Source organism: Aythya ferina, assembly GCF_964211825.1.
Source record: "Aythya ferina genome assembly, chromosome: 1".
NCBI lineage: Eukaryota > Metazoa > Chordata > Aves > Anseriformes > Anatidae > Aythya > Aythya ferina.
The window spans coordinates 70,641,505-70,667,093 of NC_140296.1; the positions used below are offsets into that span (position 1 = coordinate 70,641,505).

General features: G+C 37.9%; 1 protein-coding gene across 2 annotated transcripts; it reads right to left on the bottom strand.

Annotated features, from left to right (window-relative positions):
* Window positions 1-465: 465 nt before the first annotated feature.
* TUBGCP5 (tubulin gamma complex component 5) lies at window positions 466-21,445 on the bottom strand. 2 transcript variants are annotated; one of them, XM_084505654.1, is made up of 24 exons: window positions 21,234-21,445; window positions 20,098-20,151; window positions 19,913-20,021; window positions 18,806-18,902; window positions 18,090-18,200; window positions 17,455-17,534; window positions 16,264-16,399; window positions 15,143-15,260; window positions 13,685-13,774; window positions 13,030-13,123; window positions 12,442-12,688; window positions 12,051-12,253; window positions 11,216-11,331; window positions 10,002-10,270; window positions 8,867-9,065; window positions 7,284-7,472; window positions 6,098-6,280; window positions 5,729-5,813; window positions 5,488-5,608; window positions 4,333-4,511; window positions 3,416-3,541; window positions 2,738-2,826; window positions 1,836-1,936; window positions 466-808 (listed from the first exon to the last, which is right to left on the bottom strand). In XM_084505654.1, exons 1-24 carry the CDS (start codon window positions 21,428-21,430, stop codon window positions 762-764), a joined length of 3,240 nt encoding a protein of 1,079 aa, XP_084361780.1. In that variant the 5' UTR covers window positions 21,431-21,445; the 3' UTR covers window positions 466-761. The 2 variants fall into 2 exon arrangements, with proteins under 2 accessions (XP_084361780.1, XP_084361781.1); XM_084505655.1 differs by lacking the exon at window positions 18,090-18,200.
* Window positions 21,446-25,589: the final 4,144 nt, after the last annotated feature.

The window sequence follows — 25,589 nt, forward strand, 5'->3', positions numbered from 1 at the left end:
CAAGAAGTTAGTTATTAGATAAAAGGTTTGTTTGCAAACGGCTTTGAAGTAGGGTCAAGTCATATCTGACCACCTCAAACACCTCAGCAATCCAGTAGTTAAAATTAATGTATGACGCACTGTGATTTTGATCATGCTTAAACTGACAAGAGTTTATTGCTAAAATTAGTAAAATATTGATCATTTAAATTCAAAATACTGGTATTTTATGGTCTGCAATAATATCCTTTACTTAAATTGATGTTGTATTTTGTTATACCAGTTTATTGTAACAGTCTTAATTGTTCCCTAAGAACATTAAGCAAATATGATTCCTTTTCTAAAAGGAAGAAGAGGCTAAAATTAACAAAACTTTTGAATAATAAGAATTGCCATACCACTCCACATTGCCACGTGACCTATTCAGAGCTGCAAAATTAATGGAAACAGTAAATCAACAATTATTTATAATAGAAAAAAAATCCCTTATACAGCATGAAATACAGTTTATATATTTTCAAGTGAGACTGTTTACAAAGGATGCATTTTACACTGCATGTTTTTTCATGTTAAAGCATATACATACAGAGAAAAGTACAGCCACAAGCAACACACTTAAATACCTGTACAGTATTTACATTTTAACATACTTTACACAACTCCAAACCATCAGTATTATTTAGCTAGACACATTTCAAAATGTGGTGTAAAATGCTCACAGTTAACAATGGAAATTCAGTGTAAACGCTGCTTTCAGTTGCTTAGTAGTTCAGGTGCAAGTGTTAACTTTGTTCCATGCCAGCCATCAGTGACAAAGCTAAGGATTCCACTGTGAAGCAAACCATCAAAAAGTTAGTATTTGCAGTCTGCAAACATTCACTGCAATATTCAGCGTTGTAGTTTAAAAAGAAAGATACCAGTTTATTTTTAAAATTTTAACATTTCAGGATTTAAGATGGTAAGACATTTAAAACTTTACGAATCTCTGACATTTCAGGCAACATTGCCATTTTTGTTACCACCTCAAATAACTAATGGAAAACTGGTAAGAACTGTCAAGAAATGAGCTAACTGCCAAGAAATACTGATGTCTGTAAATAAAAAAAAATGAATAAAAGTTGGGGGGAGTTATGTGCAGTAAGCCATCCTCACAGACAGTTCTTACATACAAGGTCTTGTAGGCTAAACAGCGCTGATATAAGATATAAACCTCTTTCAGAACCCCTTCCTGCTTCCTTTTGGAAAGTACTGCTCTCAAAGAAGCAGCAAAGTGAATGTGCATGTACATCCCAGCTAACCCCATTCAGAAGTTGCCTCCTTAACTCAAACTGGCATCAATTGGCAATTTAAGCTAATATCAAGTGGAAGCAAGTGGAAGCACAGCCACATCCTCCTCTGCTGTTTCTGCTACTGATGAAGCAGCCTCCTACATGGATGGGCAGAGCCAAGAGCTCTGAGCAGCTGCACCTAAGTCATCATAATACTAAAACTTTATTTGTTTAAGATGTATCACAACTGTCTGTCACCCAGCAACATCAGAAAGAATGCTTTTATATGCTCTCCAGGTCTTGGTTTCATTTATTCATGTAGAAGACTGCCTGTTGCTCTCTTGGCTACATCAGTCATTTTTTCCTCAAGCAAAGAGGTAAACTGAAGGTAGTTGTCATAAAAAATAAAGTATGGTACGCATACTCCAAGAATAAATGATTAAATTTATTAAAAAGTAAAGGTTTCACGCTTCCCTGAATACCTTTCACAAACTATTTTAAGATGTATGGACAAACAGATTAAAATATATTCGTAATAAAGCTTGTGTCCCAAGAAGTGTAGGTTTAGGAAAAGCCTCATGTACTTACAGTGAGGAAAAGAGCCTCGACAGACAGCTTTGTTGAGGACAGTTACAAGAAACATGTGACAGTTTTTAAAATCAGATTCCATCTTCTCTATGGATTCCATCCTACAAAACAGTTTAACAGAGGTACACTTAACAGCTGAACAACTGTTATCTGCAAAATATAACCACAGCTTCCCAGTAAATGACCAGAGCGCTCTTTGCACAGCAATCTGCCTTGAACTCACCATAGTTCAGTTACGTCTGTGTATAACACTTCGAGAAAACTCAGGCAATTTAGACAGGAGTGCCTGAGTGCTATCGCAATGGCATTAGGAATGATTTCTTTATCCCCCTAGAGATCTTTATATTTACTAGGAGGAACTGTGTGGTTCCAACTGACAAGAACTACTATTCCTATGATTCACTGGAATTTCAGCACAGCCATCCCTGGTCCCTATTGTCGGAGCCATATTCCCACTTCTCAAAAACCATTTAATGAAGTCAGCATCTGGCTGCCTACAACTTTACATCACAGCTAGGAAACTCCATCATAAACCAAACCCTTGAACCTCTCATTTTACCATTATGAGCAAACATGATTGAAAAGAAAACCCTTTGTTGCTATGCTCTACAATCTTTTCAAGACTTTACATTTAAAAGTTACGTATGAAGCACACTTTTAATTAGTAAATACTGAATATATACACTGACATCGGTGCAGGAAACTTGCTATGTTCTATTTATTTTTCTATCTAAAATAAATTTCACTTTTTAAAAATAAACAGCAATTAGCCTCTGGTATCTGTTAAACTGTGGTGTTAAACACTAAGCAAAGTCTTGTTATTTCATGGGCAAAAAAACCTCAAAAGCACATTCTGAGCTGTGAAATCACGACCATGTAGAATTTTAGGTATATATACTCACTTCCAAGCCCCCAAACCAGCCTGCCAACGATCTGCAAACATCAGTACCAAATTTAACACTTTCATTATAGCTTCTTTCACAAAGCTAACCTAAAGTAACAATCAAACAAAAGGAACAGCAGTCAGAAATTCATAGTTAAGCATCATTTTCATTATTACAGATACAAAGGTATCCCACGCCATTTAATCTGATCTACAAAACACAGTCTCCTAGGTACACGGCGAGTCTTCACATTTAAGATGTGTTTTGTATTTGCTCTCTCATTCATTTCTGTGATTATTTCGATGAGGACTAGTACAGACAGCATGTGGAATAGAAGGCTACAGCCTTGAATCTCCATTTCCTACCACACCAATATATACAATCCTCGTTACATTTCCAAGTCTTGGTTTCTTCAAATCCCAACATCTCTTCTCTCAAAACCAAGTAAATTAAGTGAAACCCAGTGTAAAGAATTTCATTTTATCTTCTCTTCTCTCCTTCATAGAATTGGAGCTGAGACTTGCAAGAGAAACTGAATCACAGTGTTAACTCTGGATGAGCTACCATTTCCTTTAGGGGACCCATATACTGCTACCTATGTATGAACTGCAAAATAGGCATCATAGTTAGTACTAAACCATTTTCTTGTCCTGCTAACCTCAATGCACCAAATATTCCATTTTTTTTTTTACACACCTTTTCTCTCAGCAGGCAGCGATCATGGATTGTAGATAGGTATCTGTAATGAATCTTTATCAACTGATCTAAATCTTTGGCTTCTTCTACCTGGTGCTGAAACTCCAAGCCCGTACTGTGAAGAATCTTAAGGAGAAGATCACAGTTATTAAATTCAGTGTTCCACACAAGTGCTTACGACTCTCTTTCAAGACTTTTTCAAGAGGGGGAGAGCGAGCCTATAATTGCTCCATTCATTTGCTCTGCCCTTTCCAATTGCATCTTTCAGGCTCAACCTCCCTGCTACCATCAACACAGTAAAAACTTCAAGCTCTTCTCACAACTCAGTGACATTCTTCACTTAAATAAGAACATTGCCACTGCAGAAAGGCAGGCATGCTATCCCCAGAAGAGTTGATTTAGAGAATATTGATTTCATAAAAGATCAAAAAAGGCAATAGTAAAGCAGATATGAATCTAGAGGCATTACCTTTGTTTCTGAAAGGTTATACATGTCCATTTGGATCAGTACCCTAGATATTTTTGAGAAGGATCAATTTAAATAAAAATGTCTTTTGGAATACTTTTATAAGTATAATATCTCTTAAGAGATTTAACAGCTTAAAAAACATATTTTGACATGACTGTACGCTAGGAACATAACACTGGGAGAAACAACCAAAAAGAAAAGAACTAATTACATCAAAAGATTTGTCCACATTAAGAACTTACAAAGTATTTTTAGAATTACTGATTTTAAATAGCCAAATAAATACTGATATATTTTTAAGCTCAAATCACTTTGTAGAATGGACATTAGAACATGATCTTGCTTTTTATTTGCATTTATTTGCTCTCAATAGACATAAAGAAAAAATAATACTGCATCTTCAGTTACAAGTTCGTAGTATAAATGAAAATTACGATATAAGACAAACCCTTGTCATGATGTAGTTGTGCAGACTGTTAACAAAATGCATAAGTTTCACTCTTAAGAGGAACATGCGATGTATTTGTTGTTTTATACTTTCTGTTTGCAGTCCAAATAGAGGAAGTGTTCCGTGTTCTAATAAAGCTCCTTCCTTAACCTGTGAGTTTTCTGCAGCACTGACTAGTTCTAAAAAGAAAATGCAAAAGTATTTAAATGAAGCATTTATGAAGACAAACTGTGGCTAAAATGTAACTTGAAACTAATTTTTATTTCTTATTATCCTGTGTGACACAGGGTTTTTTTTCTTGCAATTCAGGTGTTTTATTAAAATAAAGCAGCAATATATTGAAATAGTTTGAAAATATATGCACCATGCAATTTGATAAATACTAGAATAGGAAGTGCTATTTAAAAGCTATTTATGTGAAAGGAAAAACACACAACTATATTAAAAATAAATGTGTATACTATCTCCACAATGGGGAAAATACTAGAACAAAAATATGTACGTAAAGTTTAAGTTTAAACAACAGAAAACTTTCAGGAAAAGAATTAGTTAACTGATATACAAAACATAAATGAAGCATCAACTTTCTAATTTGTTTTTCTAGACAAGAATTTTCTAGGACAAGAACTTATATGAGAAAGGAAAAGCATAATCCAGTGAAGGAAGACACCAAAATATCTCTTTTTACAACCCCCAAATATTTAAATTATAGCTTCAAGTATCTATTCCTGTCTAGCTTACTGTTTCAATCTCAGAGTATTTTTTTTCATTTTGTTTCCTTAATTTGTTTGCAAGATATTACTGATAAAACTTGGGCTATAAATAAAGCAAAACACTAGGGTGCAGCAGACAGACCTTTCAACAGCAAAGTCTGAAGAATGAAGCAAGTTTCAATATAAACTAACCAGACCTGAACCACAGAGACAACAGGAATGCATGGATAAACAGTGTCATCCCTAAGGCTGAAACAATGTGAAAAGTATGCCCTGCTAAATAGATCTAATTTCTGAAATTAATACGTATTAGTATTTTATAGAATGAATCAAACTTCTAACTGGTTAATACTAGTTAAAACTGAAGAAGGCAGCAGACTATTTATACCCTTAGGCCACAGAACAAGTTGTTAGAGTATCTTTCACTGAAACAGTTTCTTACCATCAAATCGTAAAACATCTAGGCTATACTTCGCCCACTTTATTTGCAGCAAGAGCAGAAATACTTGATTGTAAATTTTTTGGCACTCTAAGCTTATAACTATATCCACAGGCCAAGGAACCTAAGAAGAGCAGAGGATAGGACAGAAAGACAAGACAAGAAAAGTTAAGTCACTTTAACGCAAAACTTTAAATCTGTTCTAGAATTAAAACCACTGCAATATTAATTTACTACACTTTACCTTATAACTTAATGTCAGGCCATCTAAGGTGTGGACAGGAAGTTTCTTTTTAGCTGTGTCAACACTTTCAAATGATATAGACAACCTATGCAAAGAAAGAAGTGCTTTTATTGATGGTGATCTGTTTTAAATCACTGGCTACCTCCATCAGATATTTTCAATTTCTTATCATTAAATATCAATTGTCTAATTTAATTAGGTAGAGGTGTGTAGAAAGAAGCTTTAATGAAGCTCAAAGCTTCATTAAAACAGATGTTTGTAATGAATACGCAATAATTAGCATTGACCTATGCAAGTGAAGTATTTTACTATGGGCAGATGTGATAGAAACCGTAACTAAAGTGTATTTGACAGGATTTTGCATTTTACCTTGAACTGTCCTCTGGATAACGTTGCCCTACTGCTTCTTGAAGTTGAACATTTAAGAAAGCAACATTCTGCCACGTTTCTTTTTCTCGTATTTTGTCAAAAATGGATGTATAGAAATCGTACATAGTATCACCAGCTTCGAGCAAGAAAAAGTTTCTCATTGCTTGCAAGTATTCTACAAGCCTAAACAGGGCAAGATACAACATTTTTGAAGGCTTAATCATACAAGCAAAATCAAATAGTTGTTACAGAACAAAACATTAAGAACTCTTACTTACAAAAATTCAGTATTGAAAAGAAATTCAGTGAAATCCACACAAAATCCTATGCTTACCCCTCAGGCAGCCTTCAAGTACATTCAAATAAAACAAAATAACCAACCCATTATTTCTTGTAAGTTTGAACAACACGCTACCTTCAACAGAAGTGCTCATGGAGTTCAGCCTTCTTACAGGCTAGGCTATTCTCAAAGACAGCTTTAGCAATCCCATCCCTCTTTCTAAACAGAACTTAGGAAAGGAGATGCAATTTCAGGGAGAGTTCTGTGTAGTAAGGGACTTCAATACGGAGCTCCAGAAAGTGATCAAAGTGATTTTAATTACTTTTTCAGAAACAAAGACTATAAAAATACATTAAGTACTATAGACAGATTAAAAGCACAGTGACTTCATTAAGTACTTTAGAGAGATTAAAAATCAGTGACTTATGACCATATAAAATATAAAAGGAATAGTCATTTTCACTTTATGTAGTAAGAAAAACAAACAAACAAACAAACAAAAAAAAACAAAACAACACTAATATTGTTTCGTATAATACAAATTTTACATTACTGCAATTGAATCTCATATTAAATAAATCTATTCTGGCCTCCTAAAATTTGCCTTCCAGTTTCAAACAGCAACACTATTAAAAATACGATCTGAAACAACTTCCCTATTAAACAACCACTCAAGACAAATAACTGTTTTGTTGTTGATTCAAGTCAGACCAAAGCTTCACTCACGACAATGTTAAATCCCCCTTCCTTTGCTAATGATTTTTTTGGTGATTAACAAATTGCAGAAGAAATAAAACACACTTTGAGGCTTTTCAATCAAAATCTTTAAAATAAAAATTATGTTTTTAGTATGTAGCATATCACTGGTAAATAAAAATGTTGAGGAAAACTGATTTACTTTCTTACCTATAATCCTTCTTTAGAGTTTGCATCAGATTACCACAGCATTCCAGGTACTGCTTGTCTATGTGAGGATAAAGGCAAGACCTCAAAGTCAACTCAAAAGTCTGGCAGGTGACCGATTCCGAGGATCTATCCACACAAACGTCCCCACCAGTAAACTTCTCGTGAAAGTCGCTCTGTTCCAAATATAATCTTCAAAATAAACACACTACTTAGGGAAGAAGGCACATAATTCCTACAATATATAAAAACGTCATACCTTTGAAAATCTTACTCGAAATTGGAGCTTCTACTCTAAAAAAAATACTGCAGAATAAAAGCTGTTTTGTAACTGTTAATTGCAACTGTTACATTAAAAGAGTTACAGTTATATAGCTATATAATTATATAATGTTACAGTTATATGAGATAGTGATATTATAACTGGCCATTCTTGTTAGTTTCAACACATAATGACCAGGCATAAGAGCATGAAAAAGAACAGCGCACTGTAATCACAAAGGAATAAATAATAATCAAACACTGAAATAACAACATCAGGTTCAAACAGATTAATAAACCCTTTATCATTATCAACTTTTTAAACCATGTTACGCATATGGAGTAGCCAGATGAACTGCCAGGTAAAGAAAAAAAGGCACAAATCCAGATTTTGCCTGAGACACCTTAAATATGGGATACTTGTATAATCTGTAATATTATTCCATGGGAAGAGCGTGTCTGTGGCCAGCCTACATCCAGTAAGTAAAGTTATTTTGTCACAGAAAAAAAAATTATAACAATTTTTGAAAATCTGCTCAGTAGCTGCATCAACTGTAAGAGGAAGCCTGCTTCATTGCAGATACCAATGACTGGATGAGTCAGACATTGAAATAAACTTACTGTCAACTTTAACAACCAGATCAGTCCCAATGAACAAGAGAAGTAATAGAGTCTTATCTACTCTTAATTATGATTTCTTTAAAACAAACTCCTTCTAAGACTGAACTGAAAGCACACGATTGATAGCTGGTATTTAGCAAATACATAAATAGCTATTTCTTATTTGCAATGACAAAACGGAAAGATGTTTAGAGTTAGCCTTTCCTGCTAATTCTCAAGACATTTATAATCTGTGTGACTTCCCTCTTTATGAAGAATAACAATGTTTATGCAGTAAACAAGAATTTTGCAAGGCTTTTAAATTCTCTAACACCACCACAAACAAAGCTGCATTTTCCAAAGAATACGCACCAAGTATACAGAACACAAACTTCAAGCAAGCACATTGAAGTTTAGATTTTACAGCTATATTCACTACTAAAACACCTATCTGTGTGCTAAAAAGGTTATGAAAAAGATTACTCCCTCTCTATGCTAACAGATGTCAATAGGAGATTCCTCACTGATTTTAATTGTTTTTCTTTAACTAAGCACACGTGTAATGTTTATTTAGATTGTGCCACTGATTATCAGCACTCTTTACTGTGTTTGCTTTTTTACTGCAGCAGCAATAAAAATTTGGGTTTACCAAATATCACTAAGTAGAACACTGCTCTCAACAACACCGCAGGAAGATCCTTCTTAGCAAGTGGTTGTTTACTTACCTAGCAAAATTAATAGCCAGCAGTGGGTCATGGACATCATCCAGTTCCAAGTGTCTTTCTGCTATAGATTGCATCTTTATCAGGCTCTGCTTTGTGGCCTGCTGTTCTGTAATAATATCTGGAACAGACTCTTCCCCATGCCGCAGGCGAGACTGCACTGATTCCAAGAACAGCGTATACAAACTCTTTCTTTCAGCATCTAAATTGGGCAACACATTTCATGGTGAGACTTTTTTCTAGAAGATAACATCGCCACCACTCAAGAAGAACTGTGGAATCTAGTATTTTCTTGATATATTTTAGCAAACTACGTTTTGGCTGCTATTCAAGAAAGTACTCAAGTACATAGTTAGAACTAAGTATTGCCAAATCAGGAGGTCTAATGCTTAAAGTCAGGTATAAGTTCAAATGCGTTGCTGATCAGAGACTGTCAGAGAACTTCTTCCTCCAAGCGCAAAGGCAATTAATTCTTAGCACCTAAGCAGCCCTGCAGCCTTCACTAGAAAAAATTACATTCTCACATCAAAGGGGGGAAACGAGCCTAGATATTCCAAAACAATTCAATTATCTCTATTAAACATACAGAAACTGAGTAAGCAAAAAATGTATTTTGACTCTTCTGAAAAAGCAACATTGGTTATACTGCTGTGTTCTTTTACAATCATTCAAAAAATTCCTAAATATAAAAACCTATAAAAATGTCAATATATCTTTCTTCTAATTATTAGTATGCTGCTTTTTAAAAGAAGTTGTGTGTGCTACCTCAGAGTTATTCAATCACTTAGTAATGAAAAGCAACTACTTATTAAACCAAAACAGTTTTACTATTAGAACACAAAAACTGTTCTTGTCTGTCTCATAACAAATTAAATGTGCTCTGAAAGCATATGAAAACAAGTTTAAGAAAGCAATATTGGAAGCCATAAAAAGGGAAGGGAATGCTCAATCTTTGTTTGCTTTGTTCTTGTCACTTGTTTGCCCTGGAAGATGGTTTTCACGTGAAGTTACAAACCATGACACTGACACATAACAAGGACAGTTACATTATTCTAAAGCTGCAGAAAAACAATTACATAGAATACATCCATGCTATTAGATACCCTACAGCATGGCGTTTGACAAACTGACACCTCACCCCTCGATGCAGCCTGCTGCGGAGAGCCATCTTTGCATTGAAGATTCTTCAACAGCTGCATGGATTTTCCAGCCATGATGATTTGCTTCAGCACAGGTTTCAGAAAAGAGACCATAGTGTGTTGCCTGCTTGAAGGGGCTTGGTCACTGCCAGAACTGGCACTGGCATTATCACTCATCTTCTCTTCATTCTCTGTCTTTTCTGACACACTATATAATGTGTACGTAGCATACCAAAAATCCCTGTGATTAACTGGAACATTTTTGTTTCTGCAAAGAAATAAAAAGCTGTTGAATATTTCCTTTTAAAAAAGATGAATATACATCTTATAGTAAGTTTCATCTTTGCTCTATACTTTGCCCTTCTCTTAGGGTAGTCAGGAAGCACATCCATAGCATACAAAATAAGTTCATATCATAAACTATCCAGACACCTCTAGAAAGGATGATAGCTTTAACAGAATAAAGAATCAATTCACAGCGGGTTAAAAAAAAAAAAAAAAAAAAAAAAAAAAAAAAAAAAACACAACACACCTAACTAACCAAATCCCCCAAACAAGACAGATAATTATAATTAAATTTGTGTGGGAAATTAATTATTCACAGTGCTATGCGTAACAATTATTAGTGACTGACAGGCAGATTTATTTAGGACATTAAATCCACAGAGAAGCAAGTAGTACTAGGAATGCTGAAATATTCCAGAGTAGGTGAAACTCAATTCTTAGTCCACTTTGCTCTTTTGTGCTGCTTACGTTTACATCACATGCACAGTTTAGTCTTTGAAGTTACTTGGAAAGTAACCTAAATCATGTAATTAAAAGCAAAGCTCAAATATAAGTAGGATTTGAAATCACCCATTATTAGTTATGAAAACACAACTGTAGAATGACAGAAAGAAAAGTCAAGTAGGATGCAATAAGGTTTTTTGAGTTCTCAACTACTACGGATTTCTTCATAATAATGAATTATTGAAAAATTAAAATAATTTATATTCCAGAACAATAGCTGGTATGGATCAAAATCTAAGGTAATTTCCCTAATGGGAAATCTGAAGCAATCCATAATAGAACGATTAAGAAACAAATTCTACTCAAGTGAAATAAAAAACGTGAAACCCTACTTTTGTTGTCACCATTTACTTCCTAGGCTCTACAGCAGGTTTTGTATTCATACTTGCACAGCATTAGGTGGGTCCAATATCAGAATCCCTACCTCTGAATGATAAATTCCTTTGCAGGATCAAACAAATTACCATGGACTATCCATTCATCCACTGTCTGTAAGTAGGGCCTCACAGTCTCAACCCAGAGAGAGAACAGAAGGGACACCTGAATTTAAAGGAAAAAGAAGAAAGTAGCTGAATGTTTTTTTTAGTATTACAAGCAATAAGGCAAAGTCTAACCTGTTAGTTGTGCTGTCCTAAGTTTGTAAGAAATACGTAACTATCCTAAAGATTTTTAAAGATAAAATATTCAACTAAAAATTACAGCTTTAGCACTCTTAATGGCAGCACTGATTGTGCAAGGTTCCCCATATGCCTTTTGTCATTGGGATTAGGCCTGAACAGCAACTTTCATTATTTTCACTCTTACATCCCTTATGCTGTAACTGATAGTCACAAAACATGCTGTGGTTTTGTAACGCAGAAAACAGGAAAATGAAAGTACACAATGGTATCTACTACATTTTCACTAGTGTAATCAGCAAGTTAATGTAAAACCCAAACTCTACATTTCAACACTAACTGACTTATGCACCTGTAGAAATAACACAAGGGGAAAGCTACTCCAAAGCTCCTTCTTTTGTAACAGCTCTCTGGCCTCTGATTCCCCACAGTTGCTCCCCTCAGTCCCCAAAACGCACTGCTGCTCATCTCCTCATAAATCTTACTCTGTCCAGGTTGATTGAACTCTTCTCAGAAAACAGTAATTTATTTTGACTACCAAATCTGCCCCCTACCCCCAGTAGCTGTAAGCTAGCAAACTCACACCCCAGAAAGAAATTTAAGATATCAAATATTCTAGCATGAGAAAATGATTTCCCCTACCGTCTGCTCAGATGCTTCTCCAACACTGTCATATTCCAGAATAGCTTTGTAGAGAGTATTAAGCAGATGGGATGCTCGTACAACATTTCTAGTGTCAGGTGGAACTTCTGCTACTCCTGTGCTAAAAACTTTGTGAAGTACCTTTAGTTGTGCCAGCCGGGGAGACAGCTTATCTATCACTATTGAAAGTGTGACTGTTTTGTCTGAGGGGAGGAAGAAAAGAAAATGTATAAAGGCACATCCAGCAGAAAATCATATTCTGGCAATGCTATTCATGAGCTTTTAAAATGCAGCATAGCATCTTCCACAGTTTCAAAACATATTTGCATAATGTTTTGTGCGCTTCCCTCTCATAAAATGTACTTGTGTGCCTATTTCCTATGCACTGTACCTTTGTTGATGATGCATTTTTCAATTTCAGTAAGTTCTTCTTTAAAGCTAATGAAATATTTATATAATGCCCACATAAAAGCTTGATAGGTTCTGAATGGGGCTTCAGTAGTTTTCTTTGGAGTGGAAACAGTTCCATGCATTACATTTTCCGGGCTGTGTCCCATCACTTCATCAATAAACTTCTGTAGTCTGAACACAACTTGACCATATGCTGCTATCTGCTCCAGTACAGACCTTAGGCAATTCTAGAAAAAAAAATGTATTTTTTAGAATCATCTAATAATAAATTGTATCTTATAAAGATAACAATTAAATCCCAAGATATTTCTTGGGAAAAGAAATTTTCTATTTTCTATTTCTATTTTCCCAAGAATTAAAATATAACGAAGTTTTGCCATCTCTATCAATTCATCACATTTTCACATACTGGAACAGCTCTTACTATTTTATTAAGTCAGGCATGTTTTGACTAAATTAAGAACAATTACAGAAACATCATTTTTCCACAAGCAGTTTAGTTTCCTATTCCCAAAAAGTTGCATCTTCCGAATGACAGATATTCAGCTTAGATTCAGGAACAACTTACATGGGTTAAATGAGTTACAATAATATCGTTGCGCACAGCCACTTTGCCATCATTCAACTGAAATATGAAAAGCTTTTTCACTCCTGAAAGTAGCCTTGAAAAGAAATGAAAAAGAAATGAAAAGAGTAATGCTTTTTCACCCCTTAATGGACTCAATTATATAATTAATAACAGGATTAGCTCTCCCTTACCGTTTCCTTTTTTCAAATGAAAGGGGACCACAGATCAACTACAATGCTACTGGTGCTCTAAGTTGTTGCTACAAGAACAATAAAACACTGATACCAGGCAAGCATAACCTAAAGTTCCTTTCCAGTTGAGGTATTTTTCAATAATGGGATGAGTCAAACCTACTTTGTAAAAAATGGACACAGTACTAAAATCCCTACGGGCAGGATAAGAACAAGTTGGTTCTTCTTAACAGTTAGACTTGAGGAACCAGAAGATACAAGAAGCAGTAAGCTATTTTCTTCTTTGTGAACCTGAATGGCTAGATAAATGCTAGCAGAATTTTTTCTTGTCAGCAACACTGGAAGCTAAACACTCAGTAATAATTCTTTGATCAGGTAAAACTTCAAAGATTAATCTGTTATTTCCTTGAATGAGGATACTAAAGCACTAGAAGTTAAAACGCAGGTTTTGATGCTGCTCTTACCAAAGAGTTTCCCGTATAACCTGAGTTTCAGTGACTAGCGTTCTCTCTTCTGGCACATACAAAGGATTACTGGCGTACAAGTGGTGGTCCCTTGTAAAATATGAAAGTGATTTAAGGGTGAGATTACAGATCAACAATCTGAAAGTAAGGATGAAGCAATAATCTTAGGGCTCAGTCCTGCTGTAATTATATCCAGGTATACACAATGCTCATGCAGACATTTTAAGTATACAAACAAGAAAAACTTTTTTTTCATACCATTTAGCAAAATACTATGGAAAGCACTCAAATACTACCCAGTTGTATATAAAAGACAAACAATTAAGCAAATACCCAAATTACTGAATGAGTGTTTTTTTTTGTTTTGTTTTATTATTGACCTGTGACTACTTACTATTTCATTCTCAATGCCATGAAAAGTTATGGAGTTAACTCTTGCTGTTCAAAGTACTAAGCTAAAAAGTAAAATACCAATTTCTCTAACCCACATCACAAAATTCATACTTTTTCGGAAAAGTTTGCTTAAGGACTGGAAGCTTTCACAAGCAACTAAGAACTCTTCCCTATGATCCTGTGTTGCACAATTCTTCCAAAGTATTTTTCACATTTTAGTAAAGTATTCAATAATTATTTGCATCCGTAGTATTTGGAGTCATTAATATTATCAATGGCAATATTTATGTAATCATGTTAAAAATTCAAAAATCCAGATTAATACCGTTTATTTATCACACATTTGCTAACAGAACTTCATAAGAGAAGTAGTATTGCTTTATTTATGTTGCTGATTTCCTAATATTGACTGTAAACTTTGGTTCGTAACTGGCAATATAACTGACACTAAAATAAATTTAACTTCTTGATTATGAAATTCATTAAATTAAGGAACCAAAGACAAACCTAATGGTCTGTATTCATGCAGTACTGATCCTTCAGAATTTGAAGGAAAGATGATCAGACATTAGTTTTTGTTTTTGTTTATTTAATTAAACAACCTTCTCATTTTCTTTCCAACACCACAGAGAATAGAATGTTTTTTCCCCCATAAAATCACTGTTTAAGATTAACCTTTTAAGCAAGATACCAAAAATAAACCAAAAGTTAAATTTTAGGGAATTCGTAATTTCCAGGACCACTTACATTAGTTCCACAGAGACCGTCAGAAGGGTCCACCCAAACAAAATCCCAACAGTAACATCTGCTTCTTTGAAAAAGGAAAACTCGCTTTCTTACAATGACAAAAGTAATAAAAACTACATTCAAGGAAAATAAATTATTAAAAAAAAAAAAGCTCGTTTGTTTATCTTATTAATTTGTACTCTTTTAACTAATTTCTGTTTTTCCCTAAATCAGTAGAAATTACACTACCTTTTTATTTTAAGAGTAAAGATGCTTCATAAAGTCATTATTTAAAATTATATGCCAGTAAGGAATATGTAGGTGGTATTGTTTTCTTACCAGACCGCAGCCAGGTTGGAATGCAAGTGCAAACTATGTGAAAAACGAGGAGCTCTTCCGGTCCAGTACTGAGGAACTACATGCTGCTCCAGCCAGCTGCGGGCATCAGGTTCACCGACTGTGAAAACATTGGATAGTGAGTGGGGTATTTTTATTTGTTTGAGAAATGCTTATAAAAACACAGGAGAAGTTATTAATAAGCCTATGCACTCAGCTGCAAAAGCACAGATCTTTTCAAATAAATCACAAATTACAGCTACTTCACTGTGTTCACTTGCATGATACCATCATGCACAAGTTATGTGACACAGAGACACAGACGTATCTTATCTCCTGAAAGTTAAGGAAAAGTCCTAGAAAATAAACTCAGACATTTATATGGTTTTCAATTCTTTGTCAGAGAATGTGCTTCAGGCAATTGTTAAACAATATATACAAAACTTAAGCTGACTTAAAAAAATAAAGTGCCAAATATTTTTAGCTTTTTCTCTTTGTTCCTTTTTACTATTCATTCAGTACATTACCTAAATATGTTTTTCTCTTAAATGTGATTAACAAGAAAACTATACCTAACCCTAGTTAGATAGCTACTGATTATTAGCCTTATGAATATTACAGTCTATTTATACAAGGTATTTTGTGTCCTAAATTATTCTACACAAAAATATACAGCTACAGTTAATATCGCCCGAAGCTATCCTAAAGTGGTATTTGAATGACAGAACGGATTTTTCAAAAATGCTTCATATCTACAACTGAGTCAACTGTCTGTTGTCAATCACATTATTTCAGTATTCTGCTACTTTAAAATAAAAATTTACATTATACCCGTAAAACTGCATGTTACATTTAGTGTGTAAGTTCTCATTTCTATCTTGGAATATTTGTGTGTATTTCCACACAAATAAGCAGAAGCCTTCTCCATTAGTATCAACAGAAATCAAATCAAGCCTTCCATGTTGTTACTTTACTGTTAAAAATTAAGCAAGTGGTAGTGCCAGTAAGGTGCATCTTTAAATTACAATTCTAGGTCTAACAGTATCTCACTAAATAATAAAAAAGGAGCATTAGCTTGTTAAATTTGAGCACATATGATTATAAGAACTACAGTTTAATCTAACCTTTCCAGGAAACATTAGGTACTGTTTTCTTGTTTGGATCTTGGTCTTCTAAAGGTGTCCTGTCCACTTGAATACCCGAGTCCTCCCTGCTCAAAGGCTGAGTATCTTCCTCCTCTTCACTTTCTCCAGACCAATCCTAGCAAGTGTAACAAAACCCAGCGTAACAGGCAGATCTATATTCAGTTTCTATTGATCTGTGAAGCTGAACATAACCTATTATTTGTTTTCACTATAAAGCCAGTTCACAACACTAAAACTAACGTAACTGTCTCCCAGAGTTTAAGTGGCTTAAGTTATATTAACAATAAGGCTGCATGTCTGAGGTGGAAGAAGCATTTGTTTTTATCTGCAAGGAAATCAAACACAATTGGTCTTAGGTATAGCATAAAGCACATGCTACTGAATTTGTGCAACATATTCCACGTGCCCACAATCACACGAGAGAAGGCTCCAACAACACTACTGTGCTGTTCAAAGTTATCAGGAGAACATCTCCTGAGACTCAAAAATGTGATATGAACTCCTGAACTTCCTCTACTCCCTACTTAGTGCCATACTGGTTACTTCTCACAATATTGGTAAGCTTCTAAATTCCAGAAGCCTTTGTTACGATGATCAGGGAAATCCACATATATTCTATTAATTTCAGCTAGTACTGTGAAATTATTACTTGAGAATCTGCTGTTGTACTTATCTCCTCTTGTCATAATATATCCTATGTTGGTGCTAAAACATTGTCATACCCCTCCATACCAGGGACAGCATCTGGTTAAGCCTTGCAATTGCCTGTTAATTAGGAGAGAGGTCAGAAGAGTACACTGGCTGCCAAAGGAAAGCTTTTTTTTTTTTTTTTTTTTTTCCAAAAAAGCTTTCAGGGGAATTGGAGCTTGGGAGTGGAAGCGCGTTTAACTGTAGAACTACAGGATGCTCTGATGAGGAGCAGGCAGAAGGGTCAGCAGAAAGGGCCAGCTTAGTTGCTGAACTAAGTCAGAACAGGGTCAAGAACAAAAGCACTTGCATTATTGATACTCTGCTTGGGTCTGTGTGTATTTCACGGTATTAAGTTAGAAGAAGCACAGTAGGGAATCCTGTGAGAACTGATCTAACATAGCATAGAAGCCAGGGCAACTCAACCAAATACATTAAAATAGTTTATACACTTACTTTTTTTTACCTTAAGAAATTACTTACCGGTGAATCCGCACCTGGGCCAAGGTAAATTTCTTCTCCTTCCAACAAATACTTTCCCCAATCAAATTCTTCTTCCTTTTCTAGAAGTATAAATAAGAAAAATATTAAGTATCACATAACTCTGTCTTCTTTAAAAACATTTCCAAAGTTATAATTACCTTTTTACTCTAAATCTAAAACAAAAGGCATTCCCAGCCATTTCAGGTTACACCACCACTCCTTTAACAAGGTTATACACTTTCAATGCAACACACAAATTGTGGTAATGACCACGTATATTCTTTATTTATTCATTCTCAATTCTTTTGTTTGTACACTCAAAATATGCAGCAAAGCGTGCCACCAGCATATTTATCTCTACTACATACACTACCCTACACTTCATTCCTGGAAAAACATGCAAGGATGCAACGTATTACTTATTGTAACTCATCTCGTTTAGCTTGGCAGAGACATTCTGAATTTGTAATTTGCCAATGCACAAGCATACTGGACTGTAACCAACAATAAAGCAAGGGTCATCTTACTCTCCGAAAAAAAAAAGACACCACATATCAATGACGTGATGTGTAATACTTTAAAAAATAACAAGTCACACTTACAATATATTATCTGAAACATGAAGCTTACTCAACTGTAATTAGTGCTGTTTGAGATAACCTCTTCATATTCACATTCCTGGAAGGGGCTGAAAGTGCATTCAAAACACCGCCGAGGGAATGTGCAGAGATCATTCAAAAAGGAATCTTAAGATGCAAGATTTTCTTTAGGTTAGTCTGAAATATTCTTCTTTCGGTCTATGATACAACACTGTAAACAAATGGGGGATGGTATCCACTCACACTTAAGCACAAGCCTCATTTTTAGGCACTGAGTGAAACAGTCCTACTCTGGAATGCAGGCAACTGGGATCTCCCTCTGGAAACCTTCCAAGGCATTTAGCTTTCCTTGACTACATTGGGAACATAGGAATTTATATTACCAGAGCTGGTTCAACAGACCTCCTATTAAGGTGCAAGACAGAGACTGAGGACAGAAACCAGTTGTCTGCCTTTGAGTGTGTAAGCTGCTGAACAGGTAGAGAACATTAGTAAGTGACAGCAGTACAAGGCAGAAACAGTTCCCAAGGTGCTTTCCTGACTGGAAAGCTTAATTATGCAATGTAACATAAATGGGGTAGGAAAGGCTACTTGCAGGCTATATAAAATGTATAAATCATAAAAAAGACAATCAATAATACATCTCGATGTGAAGGAGATAATAAAATGGAGAGGAAAAATGGCCTTCTTATCAGATTGCATTAATTGAGCATATCTTTAACTAGCAACACAAAAAAAAGCTTTAAACTTACCTGTCTCTTTTTGTCTTGGTTTTTCCACATAGGTGGTGTTGGATGGAGAATCAGACAAACACAACAGAAGAGACAGTATGGAATAGTGTGTATCTGTCTTTAAAACACATTAAAAAAACCAAGTCAATAAGAGGACTAAATGATTTTGGTTAGGAACAAATACAGCCTATTATCCGTAGGAATGCTCCGCATTAATTCCTGCAGAGACTGGCGTTATGGTCTATTTCCTGATACCTGCTTAGAGCACAACCACTGCTATCAGAAGTGAGTTTTTTTTCTTTGGCCTTATTCTGACTTTCCACAGCTCTTCAGCAGACCATTTGAAATGGTCAACAGCCAGATGGATTTCTGCTATCTACATTCTTTAAGAAAAAAACTTTTTCAAGTCTTAGAATACTTGGGACATTCAAGTATAAAGTGCTTGTGTGGGCTTTTAATCTTATTTAACTTTCAGAACAAGAACAACTAAAGGTACTTACTCAAAAATCTAGAGTACATACAGTACAATAAGTCAAGATACGTGTACGTTATTGAGGGCTCAAGAGCTGAAGAAACTTCCAGTTTTCAAAAGGCCAAATTCATTATTAAACTATCACACTAGAAAATGTCCAAGTGAGACAACTTTCACCATTTCCATCCAGACCGCATCCTAAACAGATTTGATGCGAAGTGTACCACAAGCAAAACACACACATGGTCTCAACAAAGAAGCTATGGGACAGGAACACTCCACTTGGGAGTACTAAAACCAAAAATTGCAGACTTGTTTCTTAAGTGCAAGAACTTCTGTTCAGCTACTGTTTTAGAACAGACAGGAATTCAGCTGCAACACCTGTATAACGTTGACTGCAAAATGTCTGCTCTGCAGCAAAAAGATTACCTTTAAGTCATCCAACTGTGCATGCTGAAACCCTGAAAAAAACGATAAACCTATTTCTAAAACAAATGGGAAAACTACAACCCTGCAAATCCATGACTTGAACAGCAACTGCAAACGTCACTGTTAAGTCACCAAAAATTTCCAACTCAACAGTACAACAGAAGCCCGCTTCATGAGTGTAAACGTAAGGGTGGTGGAAAAAAAGAAGGAAATTGAGACATACATACTTTTGTTTCTTCAACATTTGGGAGTGGTGAGTTCAGAAACTTTTCTGTTAGTCTCTTCCAGCTTGCAGCTTTTCCAAGGTCAGAATGAACTATCAATTTTTCATGTATTCTAACGAAAAAAAAGTTTCAATAACACTTCAAGAAAGTTAACTCCTCGATTATTAGTCCATAAACATGAAACTCACCCTTCTATTGTCCTCTCTACTTTATGACTGTTCACATCCAGAAAACGGTGAAATCTGTGTAAGAAATCTGTATCAGAATAAGTTTGAAAAGGCAACTTATGAAAGGAAGAAAATAAAGCTGATTTACATACATGATGACAACTTCATTATCTTAATATATTTTCCTTTTAATAAAGCATGTTTAGTTCTGCAACATCATTAAGCATCAACAGAATTTAATCTCCGTGCCTCTGATCTCAGCAAGGATTAACTACAATTGACCTTAAAGATGGAAAAATTGAATGCAGATTATGTTTAAGCAGCAATTTCAACTGAATGGAAAAATACTGCTGTAACAGCAAAGCAAGCAATTAAAATGTGTCGTCAGTTAAGTCAAGCAGAACAAGGAGATGAAGAACACTATTGTCAAAGGCATCTGTGTCAAACACACAAAAATCATCTGGGACTTGCACCACCAGCACAGGCAGCACATCCACAAGGGAAGGCCTGTAAAACCCAAAAGAAGCTCCCTTAAAAATGGCAAAGGAGGGTGCCTAAAAGAAAAGAGAGCCTAATCAATACACAGGAAGGTAAAACAAAGGTATGTGAATTAAAAAATAAAGAACTTGTAAAAGGCACAATAGACTTTGAAGGAGAAATTAAAATAGGAGTAAGTTTCTTTGTATATATATATATATATCAGTTATATAGACAGAGAAACCATGAAGTGGGACATGACAGCAGTGAGCACAAGGTACCCAATACACAGGCCCTATTTTGCCTCAGTTTCCATTAACAACTGGAACAAAAACAGGGAGAGAACTCGTATGACTGCAGAGAGAAATGAAAACTAACTGCATCTGAGTGAGGGGGGTGAAAGTCAAGTTCAACAGCCTGAATTTCGACAGACAACCTAGAATCACCTCCAAGCGTCACAGCAACGAGCTAGAACATGAAGCTGCAGGCCTGGCAGCGAGGATTTCAGCAAGCATGCGATGCTTCTGCAGCAAGGAAGCACTGCCTGCGATGTTGGGATACGTTACAGAAAATATTTGTGGTGAATAAGGAGAAGCTGTGGCAGACGGCAGGGACAGCACCAGCCCTGCCCCCTGCCCTCCCCCTCCCCTCCCGTCCCTCCCCAGCGGCTCGGGGCGGACCTGAAGTTGGACCATGCGAAATCCAGCGCTGTCTGGAACCGCTCCAGCTCCGGCTCCGGCTCCTGCTCGGTCCCCGTCTCCCGCGGCGGCTCCCTGCCGCCATGCAGCCCGGTGATGCTGCGCACCAGGGCGCGGACAGCCCGCTCCTGCTCCTGCTCGAAGCGGCTGCGGCGGCCGGGCGAGGCGGGGGCCGCCATGGCGGCGGCTGAGGGGATGGGGGGGGGGGGGGAAAGCGCCTGCGGGAGGCGCCACAGAGCCGCCCGCAGCGCCTCTCGCGAGATTTCGCGGCGACTTCTCGCGAGAGCTCTCCCTGTCCCTCAGGGTGGAGCGGGAGGGGAAAGGTGCCCTCAGAGGGACGCGGGTTCGCGGCCCCTGTCCGCCGTTATGGCGGCGGGGTGCTTACTGGGGTTTTGTGTCTCCTTCCTCTTTCGTGGTGAAGAAAAAGAGCCTTGCTCTTCACCACGGAAGCATTTAAAACGGCACAACCAAAGGGGCCGCCAAGCGATCAGATGAGCAGCACAAAAATGTCCTTTTTAAAATAAATGGTGTTGCACTTGTTAAATTCTGTTGCTATGCTTTGTGTATTTTTGAAAGGGTGTTTCTTTCTGAGGCCTTTTTTTCTGTAAAGACACAATAGTCTGTATAATTTCACATTCCCAACAACAGTAAAATTGTAAAAAAGGTTGGAAAAGCCCTCCAAGATCATCTGGTCCAACCAAACCCCCTCCCACCACTGTCACGCACTAAACCATGTCCTTGAGCACCACGTCCAACCTTGCCTTGAACACCCTCAGGGGCGGTGCCTCCACCACCCGTCTGGGCAACCCGTCCCAGTGCCTGACTGCTCTTTCTGAGAAGAAATGTCCCCTCGTTTCCAACGTGAACCTCCCCTGGGGCAACTTGAGGCCATTACAGAATCACAGAACTGTAGGGGTTGGAAGGGACCTCGAAAGGTCATCAGGTCCAACCCCCCTGCCAAAGCAGGTTCCTCAGAGCAGGCTGCCCAGGTAGGCGTCCAGACGGGCCTTGAATATCTCCAGAGGAGGAAACTCCACAACCTCCCTGGGCAGCCTGTCCCAGTGCTCTGTCACCCTCACCACGAAGAAGTTCTTTTGCATGTCAATGTGGAACTTCCTGTGCTCTAACTTGCAGCCATTGCCCCTTGTCCTGTCCCCACAAGCCACTGAAAAGAGGTTGGCCAAATCTCTCTGTCTCCCACACCTCAGGGATTTATAACAATTGATAAGATCCCTTCTCAGTCTTCTCTTCTCCAGGCTGAACAGACCCAGGTCTCTCAGCCTTTCCTCATAGAGAAGATGCTCCAGGCCCCGTATCGTTTTTGTGGCCCTCCGCTGGACTCTTTCCAGTAGATCCCTGTTTTTCTTGTACCGGGGAGCCCAGAACTGGACACAGTACTCCAGGTGAGACCTGACCAGGGCAGAGTAGAGGGGGAGGATCACCTCCCTTGACCTGCTGGCCACGCTCCTTTTAATGCACGCCAGGATCCCATTAGCCCTCTTGGCCACGAGGGCACACTGCTGGCTCATGGTCAACCTGTCGTCCACCAGGACCCCCAGGTCCTTCTCCTCAGAGCTCCTCTCCAGCAGGTCGTCCCCCAGCCTGTACTGATACATCCGATTATTCCTTTCCAGGTGCAGGACTCTACACTTACTGTTATTAAATCTCATTTGGTTTCTCCCTGCCCATCTCTCCAGCCGGTCCAGGTCTCGCTGAATGGCAGCACAGCCTTCTGGCGTGTCAGCCACCCCTCCCAGCTTTGTGTCATTGGCATACTTGCTGAGGGCAGACACTATTCCCTCATCAAGGTCATCGATGAAGATGTTGAACAAGACCAGACCCAGCACCAGCCCCTGGGGAACACCGCTAGTCACAGGCCTCCAGCCAGACTCTGCTCCGCCAATCACCACCCTCTGAGCTCGGCCAGTCAGCCAGTTCTCTTCCCTCAGGTCCTGTTGTGGTGCATTCAGGAGCACTGGCACACTTTTACCAAGGCAGGCTAAATCTTGAGCTTCAGATATAGAAGCTCGGAGGCGTGCTGCTTCAGTGCCTTACGTACAAAAACTGAATTTTCAAAACACTAGTAGAAAAAGTGTATACATTGTTGGTGTTCCTACATCTCCTCTGATGTTCTCTCTCTGTTTCCTACTTTAGAAGCAATTTCTTTGCCTTTAAGTTGAGCGGTACTTAGCCAAGCAGTGTTTTGACCCATAATTTGTTGTCCTAGGCATTAAGTAAGGTCTACGGAGTCAGTAGGCACCAGTGGTATACACCATAGTAATTAATGCTTGGAATATCACGAGTAGCATTTTAAAAAATATATTAGACGTTGAGGCTTCAACTGTTCCTTTTACAGAGTTGCTGTGTTTTTTAGCCTATCACTTAATCCTGTGTATTTAAGTATATCTGTGCCACCGCTTTGATTGTTGTTCAGAAGGGAAGTTACAGGCTTTGCAGCGACTGTAGCACGTGTGTCATCTGCACCCTTTGTGGTGTGACAAGCTTGGCATCCATCCACTTCAGCACCCCACCAAAATAAAAGGGATTGTCGCATGGAGGATTCCGGATCTGGATGGCTAATGGGACAAGCTGAGTCCCACAAAACACAGATTTAATGATTTCCTGCTTCCCGGCTGCCCTGTACAAGTCATTTTCCTCTCACACCACACCCTCAATTGTGCTGTGTGTGGAGCGACACAGTGAGCTGCATCGGGGAATCGATCCTGGTGAGAAATAATCTCAGCTCTGTTTTGCAATGAATTTTAACACGGATCAATTCGCTGATCCATTCTGTTGGAGGTGTCAAGAAGTGAGGGAAGAGCCACGCACCCTGAAGCCTCCAGGCAACAAAAGTACACCCTCAGTGGCTGGTGAATGAGAAATCTGTATCTCTGGTTTTCAAAACAGGATACAAGGGCTGGGACAAAAGTATAACATCTGCGCTCCTTCTGTCATAAAAGACACTAACACTACTTTTTTCTTTCCTTTTTCTTTTTTTTTTTTTTTTTTTCTCATAATAAGCCTCATTTCTATTATTGTTTTGCCAGTTTATACTAGCAAGGCTTGGTGCTTGTTTTCAACTGTGGGAGGGAGCGCTGGGCAAGGAGAGGGCACAAAGGCCCTCTCTAAAGTAGGTGTAAACACTTTTTTTAATTTTTTTTTATTTTTTATGTTTGGAAGATGTAATGCTAGGAAGCTTAATAACTGTCCTTCCAGGCCACATTGCTATGAACTAGATGTATTTCAACCAAGATCTTCCACAGTCACAGGATTAGGTCATATTTGGGAGATATGTCCCTCCACATAATGGCATATAAACATCTGTGTCCAGTTACATATTAGAGGAGGAATTACAATGCAAGTCATTTGCTGAGCTGTGTCTTTTAGTGAGATTGCTGTGAGCTTTACCCTGCTTCTCAACCTGAATTGGCGAACCAATTTGTCAAGCAGGATTCAAAAGTAGGACAAGGTCTGCAGGAGATGAAATGTGACTGCAATGGTTCATTCATCAGATGAGCTACGTGAGGTTCTCAGTTCACGCACAAGATTATACTCTGGGTTGGAAGGGATCTTAAAGAACATCTAATTCCAACCACCCTGCCACAAGCATGGACACCTCCCACTAGACCAGATGGCCCAAAACCCCATCCAAGCTGTCAGCACTTCCAGGGATGGGGCATCCACAGCTTCTCTGGGCAACCTGTTCTCTCAAACCCTCACAGTGAAGAATTTCTTTCTTTTACCTAATCTAAACCTACCCTCTTTTAGTTTTAAACCATTATTCTTTGTCCTGTCACTCCACCCCCTGACAAATAGTCCCTCCCTGACTTTCCTGTAGACCCCCTTTAGGTACTGGAAGGCAGCTGTAAGGTCTCCCTGGAGCCTTCTGTTCTTCAGGCTGAACAACCCCAACTCCCTCAGCCTGTCTTCATAGCAGAGGTGCTCCAGCCCCTTGATCATCCTTGTGGACTCCTCCAGGACTTGTGGACTCCTCCTCTGGACTTGTTCTAATACATCCATGTCTTTCTGTGCTGGGGGCCCCAGAGCTGGACGCAGCACTCCAGGTGGGGGTTCATGAGAGCAGAGGGGAAGAATCACCTCCCTCACCCTGCTGGTCACACTTCTTTTGCTGCAGCCCTGGATACGGTTGGCTTTCTGGGCTGTAAATGCACATTGCTGGCTCGTGTTCAGGTATCCTTCACTTCCGTCCATCACCTCTTACCAGCAAAGCATTGGATAAATTCCACGGGACTGAGAAGAATATGCTTAACATACTGTGTTTAGAGAAGTATTTAAGATTTTAAGGTTGGGGTGGTTTTTTTTTTGTTTGTTTGTTTG

What these genes read in the sequence shown, in the direction of transcription:
- TUBGCP5 (XM_084505654.1), bottom strand. Translation starts at nt 21,430, where the DNA reads ATGGCGGCCCCCGCCTCGCCCGGCCGCCGCAGCCGCTTCGAGCAGGAG. An exon ending in GTTATACGGGAAACTCTTTG is followed by an intron (nt 13,124 to 13,684) that starts GTAAGAGCAGCA and finishes TTTCTTTTCAAG; the next exon opens with GCTACTTTCAGGAGTGAAAA. An exon ending in AGATGTTTTACGATTTGATG is followed by an intron (nt 4,512 to 5,487) that starts GTAAGAAACTGT and finishes TTTTCTTTTTAG; the next exon opens with AACTAGTCAGTGCTGCAGAA.